Here is a 15,759-nt window from a genome sequence, read left to right as displayed (position 1 = left end):
AAACAAGTTTATTAATACTGTATATATTTTTGTGTAGTGAACATACTCTTTGCAACTTTAAGACTAAATATTTAATTTGATTTTTGCTCCAGCTTTTTTGCAGATCTAAATGCTTTATTATTTCTCACATACGTACTAAACAGACTTCTGCTAATATTTCAGAAATCTTCAGTAATGTTAAATCTTTGTGATTTACTAGTTTCAATCTAGTCTTAAACACACATTTACAGTATGGAGAGTTAAGAGAAGGGTTATGTTTATACTAGGAACAAAGCTGGCACTGTCGCTTAAGATAAAATATGAAACAGCTGAACTCAGAGAACAAGTCACTGTAAGCAAAATCATATGACTCCATTATTTAGTTCCTTGTGGAGAAATACAGCTTTAAAAAGGAAACAAGTCAAATTGCACCTCAGGTTTGTTTCCTTGTGCAAATTTGCAATCTTTAGATTCTTCTGAAATGTGCAATTTGTACTTCCGTGCTCTCTCATTTCTCTGTATGGAAACATAAAAGAGTTTACTTTTGGTGAGTGATTATATGCTGATCATGTTGCTCTAATAACATTAAAATATGTTTCAGGTATTTGCTACATCAGTTTAGAATGCTTTTGAGCAGTAATGCTCACACGTCATGGCTGCCACATCTCACCTACTGTATGTGTGTGAACTTCAGTGGTGGAAGAATTGAGTCCTTTTCTTAATGCAAAGTGCTTTGTGATCCTATGGGGTGAAAAGAAATATACACAATGCTGGAAATTGCAATTCCTATTAACTAGAATCATGTGGGAAAATGAAACTGCTTGTGTTATTTCATGCCTGGATTTAAAAGAGGAATGGATTTCAATGACTGAACATTAATCTGTTCAAAAGTGAATTACTCTCAAAAACTGTCAGAAAGTATTGGTACCTGTAATTATGGAAGAAAATGTAAGGTTAGTGTGACTCTCATCTCTGGAAGAAAGGTGCTGTACAGAATTTTTAATGTTTCTTGTTGAGGCCTTGGGATGACAAAATGGGTAACTTAATAAGCCTCAACTTTACTACTGAAATAAAGTTTACTGTATGGTAGAATTTATCCCAGCACTTGAAGTCACCAGCTTTTTTAATTTCCATACCCAATGGAGACACCTTTCAAATTGGCACTTCGAAAACAATCACAAGGAATTCGCTTCTTTATTCATATAGAACAAAATTTACAAAGCCATTCATACAGTCGTTTTTTGTAGTTTTTTATCACTTTTTGTTTTTTAAACTCAACTTCAAAAATTGAGAATATTCAAAATACACTTTTACCTCACTTCATTCTTTCAGTATTTACAAATATGTACAAGAAAATTTCTAGTTTCTTTTTTGTTTTAAACTTGTATTAAAAATCTCTGCATTTTTAAATTTTTATTTTATTTTTTTAATTTTGTCATTTTTTTTATTTTTTAATATAATTTTTTTATTTTGATTTTTTTTTTGTTCCACCCAAACCCACACCAGAGCTGAGATTGGGTCAGATTGGATCAGATTGAAGTTCCGTGGGTAGACTCAATGGCTTCTGGGATGGGTCCTCCTGGCACTGGCTGGTATGACATTGGCATGGGCGTCTTGACGGGGCTCTGGCGGAAGAGGCCCCCGTTGGGTGATCTGTGTTTGCACTGTATGGAGGGGATGGTGGAGGTGCTGCTGAGAGGCAGGGGCAGGGTGCTGCCAGGGCCCTGTGTTAGCGTCCTGCCCACCCCATGACCCTGCTCCGGGAGGAAGGTGCTCACAGACAGCCCCGTGCCCGGGTAGTCCCGGACAGGCTCCAGCGGCTGGCTGGGCTGCATGCTGCCGATGTCCAGCGCAGAGATCTCGATAGACGGGGTGGGTATCTGCTTGTGTGCCATGTCCTCGTCCATAAGACTGTTCATACGCCGGTGTACCTGCTCCAGATTCACTTCCTTGTCCTACAGAGCGAGAGAGAGAGGGAGGGAGGGACAGAGAGGCTGAGACCGGCTTTCCGAGGAGGTTTTCAGTTTGTGAAGGTCCATGCACATTTCTAGGTTTATTTCTCTTTTTTGTTGGGTGTGTAAGAGATGATGTTTTCAAAGTTGCTTTGCTTGACCAGTCTGTACAAAGTCATCACTTGACAGCAATCAGGATTAAATCACGTATTCTTAAGTTTGTGGAACCAATGTAACAGATAGTGAAACTGCACCTTAAAGAATACAAGCTTGGCGAGTACACAGGGTTGTCTTCAAGGCAGAGAGGGAACAAGACTAGAGTTTCCAAATTTACCTTTTACAAAGGCTCAAATTTATCTTGGCCTTTGCAGAAAAGAGTAACAAGTCCTAACAAGTTTGAGCAAAACAAACGTTTTTAGTGTGAGGCATTGGAAGGTCTGACTTTGCTCGCACAAGAGGTACAGGCACTAGGGTAACAAACTCCTTGATAAATTCCGTCCCAAGGAATTAACCACAAATCTATATTATCTGTTGTTTGCCAGGTGTCACTGAGAAGAGGCATTTAGCTCACATTTGTTTTAAATTTTCCAACAATTTCCATGTACTGTTTGGTTTAAGGCTTCAACGCTGCAGCTCCCTGTTGTTGAGTGCTAAATGCATCCCTAGTGTGAGTGACAGGACATCCTTGAGACAGGGGATCATGGCAAACTTATAGCAGAGCACAACATTCAAGACAGCTGAAGCGTTTTATGTCTGTTGTTCTGAGCCACTCTGTTATAGTACTTTGGACATATCAGGACTTCTCCTCCAGCCACAGATGCTATGGGAAACACAGTGTAGACAGAGTAAGGCAAGAAGTCGGGGTCATGGGTGTGTTTCTGGGGGATTTCCACACACCGTAGCTGTTATCCAAGACTGTAACATGACATAAAGGCTTCCTCAATCATACAATAGGTCTGCAGTTATTCTGCTGAATACCTTAACTATTTTTCTCTCATTGTTAAATCATAATTATTGTCATTAATTTATGACAAAGGTGCATAAACAATGCATGCACCCATCTCTCCATTAATAAAATAAAAATAATACATTCAATAAAATAACAGAAGGGAAATGATACATGAAATAAAAGTTATTTCCATCTTTGTTTGTGTCACCTAACCTACAGTGCAGTATGTTTTTGAGCAAGGTACTGTTCTAGTCTAATGATGGATAGAATAGTGCAGCACCATAATAACTGATATATATATATTATAAATTGTATTTGTAATGCCAAGAACACTGCCTCTATATGAATTAAATATCACATTTGTATCATTTTAGAGCTAAGCTGCATCCAAGCTGAAGTAGCATAGATTCCACATGAAGTTTTCAGTAGGTAGAGATGCCTGAAGTGCACTGGCACGTGTTGAGTCTCTGTTTTTTATTGGTTCAATGCATATTTCTTTCTAAGACTTTCTTAAACCATTACATTACACTTGCATTATCTTTCTTGTGCAGATGCAAATCAGACTATATACTTTGAAAGTTTTACATGTTCTTCTTGTTTAAAAACAAGTATCTACAGTAAGTCATGCTTAAATTCCATTTTATCCATGAAGTTAAACTAAAGACTCCTTTGATGCTGTAGCTCTATTGGAAAGTCTCCTTTAGAGCTTAAATATTCATATCACACTCTGTTATAGTTTGACATGTACATTCTAATAAAATTAATTTAAACTACAAGGAAAACTGCATACTAATAATTGTACACTATCTTTGCGTCTTGGCAGAGCTCCAAAAGTTCCTAAACTCAGTCAGAAGAACTCATGTTGTCAGCTGTTTATTAAGGTTTAGCCCTTTATTTTGCATTTCTTTTGTCTTTTTAAAATTTCTACCTATACCTACCATCAACAGAACCTGATGACAAGTGTACCTGACACGCAGCCTTTTCCCATACAGTAGAGCCAAAAAGGAGGTTGAATCTGGCGAAGAAAGGCAAACCTTTTCTTTGCCAGGTTTTGCAAGTGGTTGTTTAACACTTTTAAAATGAGTTGTGAGATGCTGAAGCTGATTCCACCTTCACTTGGTAACCTAAACCAAAACATACCCTGTGCTTTGTGCTTTGGAATGGTTTCCCATGTATTTTGTTTCATGGGATAAAAATGTCATGTGCCTGAAACATCACTGTGATTAACTGCATCACAAAATGCATAAAAATGTCAATTTTAAAACCAAAAAAAACAAGAAAAAGGAAAGACAAAATTAGGGTTGTCTGATTAATTAGAATGTTTTAGCTTTAATGCCTTTTCTTTTCAATCCTTGTCTGGTGTTGTAGTGAAAGAGCAAGAGAATCTTTCATTATAGTGACCTTGGTGCCAGGAGCCATCCCTTTTTAAGAATCGTTCTGTCTAAATACCCAAAATTAAAATAATGGGTTCAAAGTTTGGAATCGCTGTGCCGTCACCTGCATTCTGCTTTCGGTCTGAATGCCCTTTAGATCTGCATTCTTATAGTTCAAAGTGGGCAAAATGAAAGGTGTTTTGGTTGGAATTGACGCTGGTAATCACATGAGTTTTGGAAATGTACACGTCTTTTCACCCCAGTCAATGTGGACAGGACACCTTTGTAAAGGACAGAATATTATCTCAGGAGGTCTATCCTGACCTGTGTCAATAGCTTCTGCTTCATCCCAGTCTCTTTCTCTCTCTGTCCATATGTCCTTCCTCCCTTCCGATGAAGCAGTTGTAATATCATTATATGTCAATGGACCAGAAACCCTGGCCAGTCTGTAATCCTTAGTAACCTGCACGAGACCATAAAAGATAATGAATAAAAATATATCATCCGTACAGTGTGTCTACATTGACATATAATTGCAATAAGACATCACACAGTGAATTACTAGGGATTATGGACTGGTTTGACATATTTGTGGTTCTTATTGCTGTGGTGACTGAACAGACAGACCCATGCAAGCATCCTCTTTGCTCACACTTTAGTTTATGGATCCATTGGAAGGGTTTCCTTTAATTTTTGGTCTTCCTGCATACTGACTGCAAAATTTTTAAAAGAGCTCAAAAACATTGCAGGTGTACTAAAAGAGATCACCAAGAATCAGGAGTCATTACTTAAAACAACGGTCTTTCATACAGTAGATTGCAATTGTTTTCGCTGTTGGTATTTATTTCACTTAAAAAAAAAAACAAGATAAAAAAGTAAGTCCCACCGGTCAGCAGGAAAGAGTTGAGCAGCCAAACTCTTTCTGGTTACGATTCATCTCATTTCAAGCAGAAGTGTCAGCCAGACAAGTTGCTTCTTAAAAAAAAAAGATCTTCACTGCTCACTAAAGAAGGCGGATTTCTTATTTATTTTTAAACTAGACATAATTCTACCACAAGAGTTTCATAACTGTGTGTACTGAAGTTCTACTAAATCAGGGCATGTATCTGAGGCTGGATCCTTAAAGTAGAGTGTGGCAGTGTCCTCCCCCCACTCTGTCCTCTTGGCTCTGCTCTCTGTCACCTCTTTGGGCTGCTCTTGTCGACACCGGTTGCTGCTCCACCACATCTCCAAGCCAGCCACCAGGCAGGCAAGCAGCAGCCCAGCAGCCAGAATGCAGAAGACGCCAGCGAAGCTGTGCAGTTTAAGTGCACGGCCATCGGGCTGGGCACTGCCGTGGCTGTCTAGGTCACAGCGCCCCGTACGAGGCCACCATTTCTGTTTCAGGATATCCAGGTCGCCTTTCTCCTGCAGCTCCAGAATCCTGCAGGGAGAACAGCATACTGTAACTACAAACGCCTACTTAAATAGTGTATTGCATCACAAAACCTATTAGAACAGTGTACCCTAATTACATATTCCTACTGGAACAGTATTATAACTACAAACTGCAACTAGAATAGTGCATTACAACCACAAATGTCTGATAGAACAGTGTACTGTAAATACAAAAGGTCTACCAGTTCATTTGTAAAACAGCCTATGAAGAAGAGTACCATTGCTTCTCAGAAACATCAAGTACCTTTTATTCCACGATCTATTTTAAAAATACATTTTAACATCATGCAAACTTATTTTCAGTTTTTCTCTTTTAGCTTGTAGAATTTGCTCAGTCGTTTATAGCTACCATTAAATATCAGATAACAATTCCCAGATTGTAAATGCAAAAAAAAAACATTTTGTTCTTTCCTTTTTGTAATCATATCGTCTTGCTAGATTCCTTCTTTTAAATAGCTACAGTACATACACTTGGAGTGGAATTTGCTCCAGTACACAGAAGTTTGTGGAGCCAGTGATGTCAAAGTCAAAATTATTTTTTTCGATTCACTGACATGTAGGTGCTATTTTAGCTGTGAGACAAGCAGGGATTTATTCTGCATTGTGCCTGCCTGATATACTGCAATATTTATATTAAAACATATTTTAAGTGGGTTATGAGCAAGCACAAATAATAAGAACATATTATTTAATTTTGCACTGTGTAAACTTAAATGAAAAGTAGCCAAATTTAATATATCCTCCTGTTTTTAATCATAGAACCATATCAGTACAATGTAAACAGGAAAGGAAATGAATTACCACTTAATTAAAGAAAAGAAAAATGGTAATAAATTGCATTATTATAGATAGCCAGAAGGGAAATGCTGTAATTATTACCATTTATAAAAGAAAGAAAAAAACAAGTGAGTGAATTTCTTAAATAAGTGAATACAAGGGAATGTGAACTCTGTGGATCGGAATTAGGATAATGAATCCCTTCTTCTGGAATATTTAACATTCTAGATCTCTCTTTTATTAGACACCAGACGTCTCCTGCTGTCTCAAAGCAAATTACAGCTCAGTTGTTCTATGTAACCGCCTGCGTTGCAATATTTATTGCCACCATTATCAAGACTGTATTGTGAAGATAGCAATGATGGAATATCACAGCAAAGATCTCACTTCTCTACTTAAACTCTATTCCTGCAGTCCGACCTTGCTGTGCCCTGCACAATGACTTTGCATAGGGAGAGCACGGCAAGCCTTGACAAACTGCATGTGCGAAATGGATGGGAGAATTTAAAACATTCACCTCCTCCACTGTCCTGTAATTCATCAAAGAGAAGGACAAGACCTTTAAAGACAAGGGATCAAGCCATCTTACTTTAACCATCAGACCCATTTAAAAAAATCAGCTTTGCAGTGGAATCTGACAGAAATTAAAACTAAACAGAGCTGTGCTCTTAAACATTGAAATCTTCACAAATACAACAACAAAATGGAGACATTAGTTTCAGCTAAAACTAAACAAAAGTTACCAGTCAACAAATGACTGAAAAACATAATAAAGGAAAAAGATGAAAATCTGTACCCTTGGAATTTAAGGTCATGAATAATAATTCTGACTTTTTGAACTTTTTCAAAATGTCTTCACTGCCAACACAACATATCTTCTGATCTACTCTTTTCCGCAGCCAACCACACACCCTAAAACATTCAGAATTCTCTGTCCCACAAGATAAATGCAGTGGCTAGCAATAAATAATTTGAACCAAATCCCCAAAAAGCAGAGCAGCTTTCACATAGTGGAAATGTACCTATTTTTCCTGAACAGTCTTATTATAACCTCTTCTTGAATGTAGTCCTCTGTGATAAATATACTGTGTAACAAAGAATTTAAAGCACAATCTAAGATGTTCAAGAAATCAATAAGGCATGTGTGGGAATTAAATGAATTACAAAGAACAAAGGAATTTTATTTTTTAATAAAGCCTTAGTGCTATTTTAAGGTCTTAATGGGTTTCCTTTATTATAATGAAGTTTTAATTTATCTGTAAACATCTAGTATCGTTAATATGGGATCAATTTTGTGAGGGATAATACAAATCTTTCCTGAAACAGTTTTAATGAAAGGAACATTTTAATGAAGAAGTTATAAATGTAGCCCCGTCACTCTATCACATAGTTTCTCTGTACCACTGTTCAACTGTACTTTACAGGCTTCTGCTCATAAGCATAGTATTCTTCAGCTTTTCTATCAGTTTTGCTCTACACGTAAAAGCTATTTGTGTTGTAAACGAGAAAGAAAACTGAACTTCAAAGATCTAGTTCTAAAACGCATATGCTGAGGGTGATTATAGGGTCTAATAAAAAAGAAAAAAAGCAAGTGTAATATTTATTTGTCTTCTTCAAAAATATATGTGCTACTGTTCCATCACTAAGAAGTGCTCCACTAGCTTTGAGCATGTGCTCTTTTGAAGGTTACTTGCTGCAAGCGGCCCATCAATTTTCCTGGAACAATGCTGAAGAATAGAGACACATAAAGGAGAAAGAAGAAAATGCTGTTGGGCTTGGTTTGTTTTTTTTTTCTTGTGAATTGCAATTTCAATTTACTGTAAGTTGAAACTCTTACTGGGCATTTGAAATACGAACACTGCCAGGCACAGAGGCAAGAAAAACTTAGAAGAAGTCAGTGTCAACTCTCAATCAAATCAGAAAGAGTTTTTTTTTCTGAATATCAGAATAATTGAGGGTTGTTTTATAAGGGGAAAAGGGACAAATAAAATCCAAAATGAAAAAAAAAACCTGTTTATATTCTAAAATAACTACAGTAAATGTTGGTTAAATAAACATTACGGTGTACTTTAAATTGATTGTTTACACCTGGGAAATGTTCATCATCTTCTGTTTTTCACCTGTTTTAATATCTCTTTGTTTTTCTTTGCATTTTCTCCCATTTGCAATTTCTGACATTTTATCCTCAATAGGACAGTGCCAGGAATAAAATTCAGTGAAATCAGTGATTTTTGTGTTACAATGTTTTTTTCTGTGAGAGATTGGATAGGACTGGGATACTGTGATTCGTCTGCCAATACCCCATTCTGCAGTGCTCAGAAACCTCTAATGAAACAAGTAATTAAAGATTGGTAATTACACTCTTGATTTAGATTATTATGAGACATTGGCCCAGCTGTGTAATATGCACTGTAGTAGACCCTCTGTGAAAAAAGATAAAATGATGGAATCCATGAGTATTACAACTTACCATTTCTGCACTATTGTTATGGTATGAGAACTGCTGCCCTAGCTCAGGCTCCCTATCACCCTATCTAGCAGATTTTATCACAGAGTTTCTAAGACATTTCATCCACATCATATGCTTCTGGAAACTTGAAAAAAGTGCAACCCTGTATTCTAAAGTGCGAAACGCTAATAAATAAACATTAATTTTAACAACTGCTCATGCTAGGAGGTTAAAGTATTTTATAGTCTTGTAAGTGTGCCAAAATGTGCTTGGAAAACATGTTTTTATTTTTGCATTTTAAATTCCTTTAGTGTTTCAAAGCCTTCTAATGATTTTAACTTTCACTTTTATGAAGCAATCAAGAACATCAAAAATTAATATATGGATAGAATATGTTAACAATTCTGATAAAATGTCATTTACCTTTAATTTGGCAAATAACAAATAATTTGCTTCAGAGCACAAACATTTTTGGCTACAAAATATTATTAAAGAAGATATGTTGTTCTTCTTAATTTAAAGATCAAAGAGGAAGTGATGGTTATGTAAAATCTATTATCTAAGCTGCCCTGTCCTGCATTCAATATTCAGATATTTTTCTAATGTAGAGAATGGTGTTGTTAAACATAAATTCAGGAGATTATCGTATTGTAATCTTGCTCTTTCGTCCACTCTCGATTGCTGTCCATAGCTTTGCATACATTTTTCTAGCACCCCCCCCCCTCCACTCCGTCTGCATCCTTGCAGCTGCCTCCCTGGTTCATTCCACATAGGCGAGGGAGATTGTGACAGCGCTGGCCTTTTCCCTGTCATTTCCTCAAGCAGGCATGTTAATCCCAAACACTAAAGTATTAAGTACTCTATTCATTTATATTCATCAACTTGATTCGATACTATTAGATTTTGATTAAACTACTGAACTGTATTGAAATTTTAGATGCTGACTTCAACCTACAATACCATTTTTTCTTTATGAAAACTTTGTAGAACCGCAGTATGTAAAGACCTCTACTGCAAGTATGTGAATATCATTAAAATGAAAACAAATGCCTGACACATTTAAAACTTCAGGTTTAAAAAATCAAACAGGTTTATTGCCCATGGAGAAAGAGATAGTGAACTAACAGGAAAGGTTGTGGTAAGAGTGAAGAGAGAGCCTCACTTGTGAGAGAAGAGGTCCCTGTAGGGACTGCCATGCTGTAGTGCAATACCATAGCCCTTGCTGCTCATGCTGTTCCCAGCCACCGTCACTGAGCACTCGTCGTCTGTCAGCGCAGCGTACTCTACCACGGCCATGTCCCACAGGAATGCAAATCCCCCCTTCTTCGCCTGCACAACAGACCAAACAGAGCCTGAGTAAACCAGCACACACCATGACACAACATGTCTGTGGAAAAAGAATTAGAATTCTAAAGGCACTGCAGACCAGGAAAGAAGAATAGAGAAACTGTCACATGAAGTTCTGTTAACCCAGCCATTCCTTCACAGGGTACACTTTTTTTCCATTTCTTCAGTTCCTTGACAAAATCTGATGCTGTAAATGAACATCAGAGCCGTTCTGAGTTTAGTCCATTATCTCCAAGACTTCATAGAACAGCCTATGAAGATTGGTAGCTGAATTAACTGTAAAGTGTTTTATTTCAGTATATTACAGATTTGTTTCTGTTTTTTTTAGGAATAAAGTAATGTGTTCATTTTCAAGCTATACAAAATTGTTTTTGAGTTATTTCTTCCAAGGATTACAATTTTTTTTTTATGAACTGAAAACGTTCTGTACTCATTTAGTCATAGATATCTACAATGATTATTTTCTTTTACATGGATTTCACCAGCAGATCTGTTACATTTATCACATTGCCTGTTATTGTAATTGCTTCTCTCATTTAACTTTTTTAGTAGTTACTTTATTTGTTACATTATGCCAAATATTAATACCTCATCCTTAGCCTTCATAGTCTTTAAGGACAATATTTCAATTTGTAAGTTGTTTAAATGTACTTAATGTACTTTTCATTTAGATTATGTTTGTAACACACCTAATAACAATAAAAAAATAATAATCATTTTTTTAAATTCTTTATGTGTGTGGCTTCTTTCAAGGTACAAAATAAGGATATGTGAGATTAATTTCAAAACAATATCTCTTCTATATTTACAAATTGTTTTTATTATGCTGGAGAGAATATCTATATTTTAATTTGTTCTTAAGGACTGCACTTGAGAAATCATAACCAATTTTCTAAAAGCACAGAAGCATCTAATTTTCACTCTTTGAAGTAGGTTCTTATCAGTCACTACTGAATAGCAGTTAGACAATGATGTCAATAACCACATTAATGACAGGTATCTTTAGACCAGATAAGAAGACAATTTCCTTGCAAAGATAAAAAATAATGAAAACGGCTGTTCATTTTGAAACAAGTCATTTTGTACAGCCTTGGGGAAAAAATTGAGGACTGCTGATGTTTTATTGTGGAGGAATGTCAGCATTTTCTGCTGACTTCTTTCAGAGTCAGTGCACTAATATAGCATTGGTGCTAAATCCAGTATGGCTGTTATCAATTAAATCTACAGTATGTTTGATTATTGGACTCATATATTACAATTATATTAAGTTGCAGGCAGTGATAACAGAATGTAATATTATAATTAAAGACTTTCAGCTGAAGTTTAACTCATAGAATATCAGTGCAATGCAAACAGGTCATACCTGTTTCTGTTTGTTAAAGCCCTGAATATATGGCTGCTACATGACATGCACTGGAATGATAAAAGCACACCATTTATTTGCAAGAAACTCTACAGTCAAAAAAAATAAATAAAAACCACCTGTTGTACTTGGTGATGCATTCGTGTTCATTCTTTCAAAACACTGTGAAAATTAGTATACTATTTGATAAGGGGTAAGTATCAGCATGAAGAACCTGTATCTTGAGATTGGAAATTGGAGATATTTTTTGATTGACATGCATTTTTTAAATAATGTTTTACCAATTTTTGTCTTCTAAAAATACCATGCATGATTTAATCTTACTTTAACAAGTATTTAAAAAATGTCCACAGGGAGTTAGTTTACTAAAGCTAATTTTCCAAACATGTAAGATTAAAAAGGGTTATAACAAAAGTACTCCAAATAGTGCATTGCACATAAAAACATGAAAAGAGTTTGAGTTTTCAGCCTTAATCACAACAAGCTGATATGGAAAAACTAAAGTGTCAGTCTCGTTTTATGCTCATATACAGGATGTCAGTAGATACATGTAAAATTGTCAGCTTTTACTTTTGTGAAGAAATTAACCATTTGAATGTATGGTGACGTAGTGCCATGCCTGCTTGGTGTTTAAACTAATGTACTGAGTGTAGAGGCTCAAGGAAAGTCCACGTCTACCTTGCGAACACCATCCGATGGGTTGGCCACTGAGTTGTCATTGCCATTGTTCTTGCTGATGGTCCTCCAGAGTTCTGCAAAGGTGCTGTCTTGCTCCAGGGGGTTGGTACCCTTTGCTTTAAAGTAACTGTACACTGCTGTGTCCCTTACTGTGCCATATGACAGGTCCATCTGCTTGGCAAGGTCCTGGAAGGTCCTACAGAGTAAACAGTAGAAGAACATGGAGTGATGAAACTGACAGATTGACTGCCTCACACTGTGATTACACACCTTTTGAAAGGGGAAAGGCTGTTACAGAACATCAGTTAACCACCTCTTTGCCTCTTTCAACCCTTAAGGTTTGCGATTAGGGGGATGACAAACCCGGCAAAATGAGACTGATGGTTTCAGGTATAACACTTTGTCTAACCTGGCCAGATACAAGTCACCAAGCTGCACTATGGAATGTGCAGGCACTTTAATACAAAAGGACAATAAGAGGAACACTGGCTGAGCTACTGTATAATTGTTTCTAGCTTTACATGCTTAAGTAGTCCACATAAAACTACATTAAATCATAAGATTGCAAAGGCATTAGATTAATTACACAACATCCAGCAGTAACTAGGTGTGTGCATAATCTACCATCATAAATAATAGCTGACTGCAAATAAGGAAGCACTAACAAACCAAGCAAAAGAGCAGAGTGGGCATTTTCAAATGCAAGAACAAATTACTGTCAGCTTCTTCATCATGCTAAACTTAACTTGGTATACCAGCACAAATTGAGTACAACATTGTAAACTAGGTGACTGGACCATGAAAGATTTTATCTCATGATCTCTTCCCAAGCTCTCCTACAACACTATTTTGAGGTTTAGAGTGCAGTGTACTAACTTTTCTAGGTCTGCCCTTGCATTCAACAAAATATCACTACACTTTTTTAGGAAACAAATCCATGCCAAGGGTCAAGGCGTTTTACAGTTGTTAATGGTGTCATTGATAAAATATTGATAATTTGTTTTTAGACACTTATCACAGAGTCCTAAATTGAAGTTTGACCACAAATGTTACCGTGGGGTAATTGCAATCAAATGGCTTTTGGTAATTTCTCACTGTGATTTGTATTACTGCCTAAATTAAAACACTATCGGAAAATGTGACGCATGAAATATGAGATCCTAATTTCCTTTCATTTAAATCTTTATGGTTTTATTATTAATGCCAATGGGTTTGGTGAAAAGCTTAAAAATACTTGTGACATTGAATGATATCACGATAAAGTTGCATATTCATTAAATGAAGACAGGACATATTATTGTGTAACTAACTGAACACATTGTTACTTATGATGTGTGACTTGTTTTTTTCATTGCTTTACTTATTAATGCATTGCTTTATGGACTATCTTCAAAATACTCCTAGGTACTCATCAGAACATAAGCACCAAAAGACATAAAGAAGTGTCTTCAAAGCTTGTTTGAAACCCTTTAAATATTTCTGTTTAGATTACTCTGAAGGAGGTTATTTAAGTTCATTTACTAATTAATGCAATTTTCCATGTGAGTTTAATTGGCTTTGTAAGCACCAAGTGGAATAGAGAATAAGATAACATCAGACAAAGAAAACAATTTAGAATTACACAGAAAATTAAAACAGTACTACAATCTAAACATGCTTTTTAACTCTCCAGTGTCCCTCCCATTTGGTCTGCACAAGAGACAGATGGAATCAGATATCATATTAATTCTAGCTACAATATTTTACATTGGCCTCATGCACTATCTCTGAGTGGGCCAAACATACACTAATACACAGTTTTTATTTGAGGTTTTTGATGTAAAAATCTCTCTGCTAAATGTGACCATGACTCAAAGCAATATGCTGCTGAGAAGTGTTCTGTGATGACTTATTAAAGTGTAATTGAATCATTTCTGTATTAAATAGCCCAACAGCAGTATTATTTAGGCAGTTACTTCAGTAATAAGTTTTTATTGGTCCCCTTTTTAAAATTCTTAAATAATGCAGCACAGAACAATTTACCTTATGAACATTTAATGTCTTATACCATGGTAAAAGCAAAGCAAAACAGAACAGCAGAATCATGATTAAAACAGAGAAGTGATGCAGACTGAGGAAAATGATGCAAAAGAAATGCACTGAATTCGCAAAGCAAGTCCATTCAGAAAATGTGTAAACACCATGCAAAATTTATTGTGGATACTCTGTAGAAGGATCTCTGTGAAAAAAAAAGTAGTTGAATGCTTATAGGGATACTGTGGAATGAATCCTTTATTCCCGGACAAGGGCAGTTGTTTGCCATGAATCCTTGATACAAGTGGCTGTTGACATGCAAGAGCAAGAGCACTGCAATGATTTCATGGAACAACTTTCCATGTCTGAGACTCAAGTCAGCGTCAAAACAGATAACCCCTCTAGAACTGTGAGGTAACGTGTGGTGAATTAACATGGATCCTGGTCGTTAAAAAATTGCTTTTGGATAAAAGTCACAAAGTACAGCCTTTCCTTTGATATTTGATAACCAAGATTTAAAACCCTTGTCCTGTATGAACTTTTTTTTTTTTAAACTGAAGGATATGCTGATTGTGAAACACAGGACGCAAAGTCTTCTTTTGGCACCCTCCAGATATCTGCATGAGTGAGTACATTTAGAATAAAAAAAAATATTTAGAAATATATTTCTTAATTTGCAGGTTTAAATTGTAAAGAAGTCCTCATATACTGTAAGAAGGATTTTCAAAGGATTCCTTTAGCATTAGTTAATAGAACCCAATATGGGTTCCATATGGATGAATCCTCAGTCTGATAGAAGCTTCTTCTTTTTTTACTTACCTAGAAAATGCCAAATATTGGGTTTGAAATTTGCAATTGATTGGTGGGTCAGTGTTCTTGTTGCATCTTGGCCTTGTTTACGCTCAAAGCTCTAAATACAAGAGCTACATACTGTAGCAAGAAAGCAAAATGATACCCCAAACTTAAATTATCCTGAAAAACTTCCAGAACTATTGATTGCAATGGGCAGATAATAAGACCTATCAGAGAGCACCACATTAACTGCTGTAATTCCATTGAAGTGATCTAATTAAGCTGTAGTAAATAGTTAATTAAACTATTTACTACAAATGATTATTTCGTATTACCCTTTGCTACATTTGAATATCATAGCAAGATGGTAAATGGAAAAAAATAAATAACCGCACAGAGCACAAGGAGTAAAGCACATTCAGAACACCTTTCCTAAGTATAAATCCAATCTTCTATACAATACCATACTATAATGTTCCTACATGATTATTTTTACTAAAATTGTTACCTGGGATATGAAATACTGCTTGAAATTTGACATACAATTTAACAAGTGGGCATACCTTGTCCGTGCAAAGCTTCAGTATGATACAACAAATACTAAGAGATCTGCCTCTTTAATATATTCCTAGTCATCCAGTACTTTATAA

The 15,759-nt window shown here is 36.0% G+C and overlaps 1 protein-coding gene across 2 annotated transcripts in view; it reads right to left on the bottom strand.

Annotated features, from left to right (window-relative positions):
• Window positions 1–1,154: 1,154 nt before the first annotated feature.
• Window positions 1,155–15,759, bottom strand: part of LOC148834819 (glutamate receptor ionotropic, delta-1-like) — a 363,808-nt gene continuing 349,203 nt past the window's right edge. The window contains exons 13-17 of one of the 2 annotated variants that reach the window (XM_088916450.1): window positions 12,305–12,500; window positions 10,079–10,245; window positions 5,436–5,676; window positions 4,578–4,716; window positions 1,155–1,934 (exon numbers count right to left, since the gene is read on the bottom strand). In XM_088916450.1, coding sequence (XP_088772576.1) covers window positions 1,534–1,934; window positions 4,578–4,716; window positions 5,436–5,676; window positions 10,079–10,245; window positions 12,305–12,500 — 1,144 coding nt within the window. In that variant the 3' untranslated portion in view covers window positions 1,155–1,533. The remainder of the gene's footprint in view (window positions 1,935–4,577; window positions 4,717–5,435; window positions 5,677–10,078; window positions 10,246–12,304; window positions 12,501–15,759) is intronic. The other variant, XM_088916451.1, reaches the window with a different exon arrangement.

Source organism: Atractosteus spatula, chromosome 5 (assembly GCF_055471065.1).
Source record: "Atractosteus spatula isolate fAtrSpa1 chromosome 5, fAtrSpa1.hap1, whole genome shotgun sequence".
NCBI classification, from domain to species: domain Eukaryota; kingdom Metazoa; phylum Chordata; class Actinopteri; order Semionotiformes; family Lepisosteidae; genus Atractosteus; species Atractosteus spatula.
This window is presented reverse-complemented; position numbering and strand designations above follow the sequence as displayed.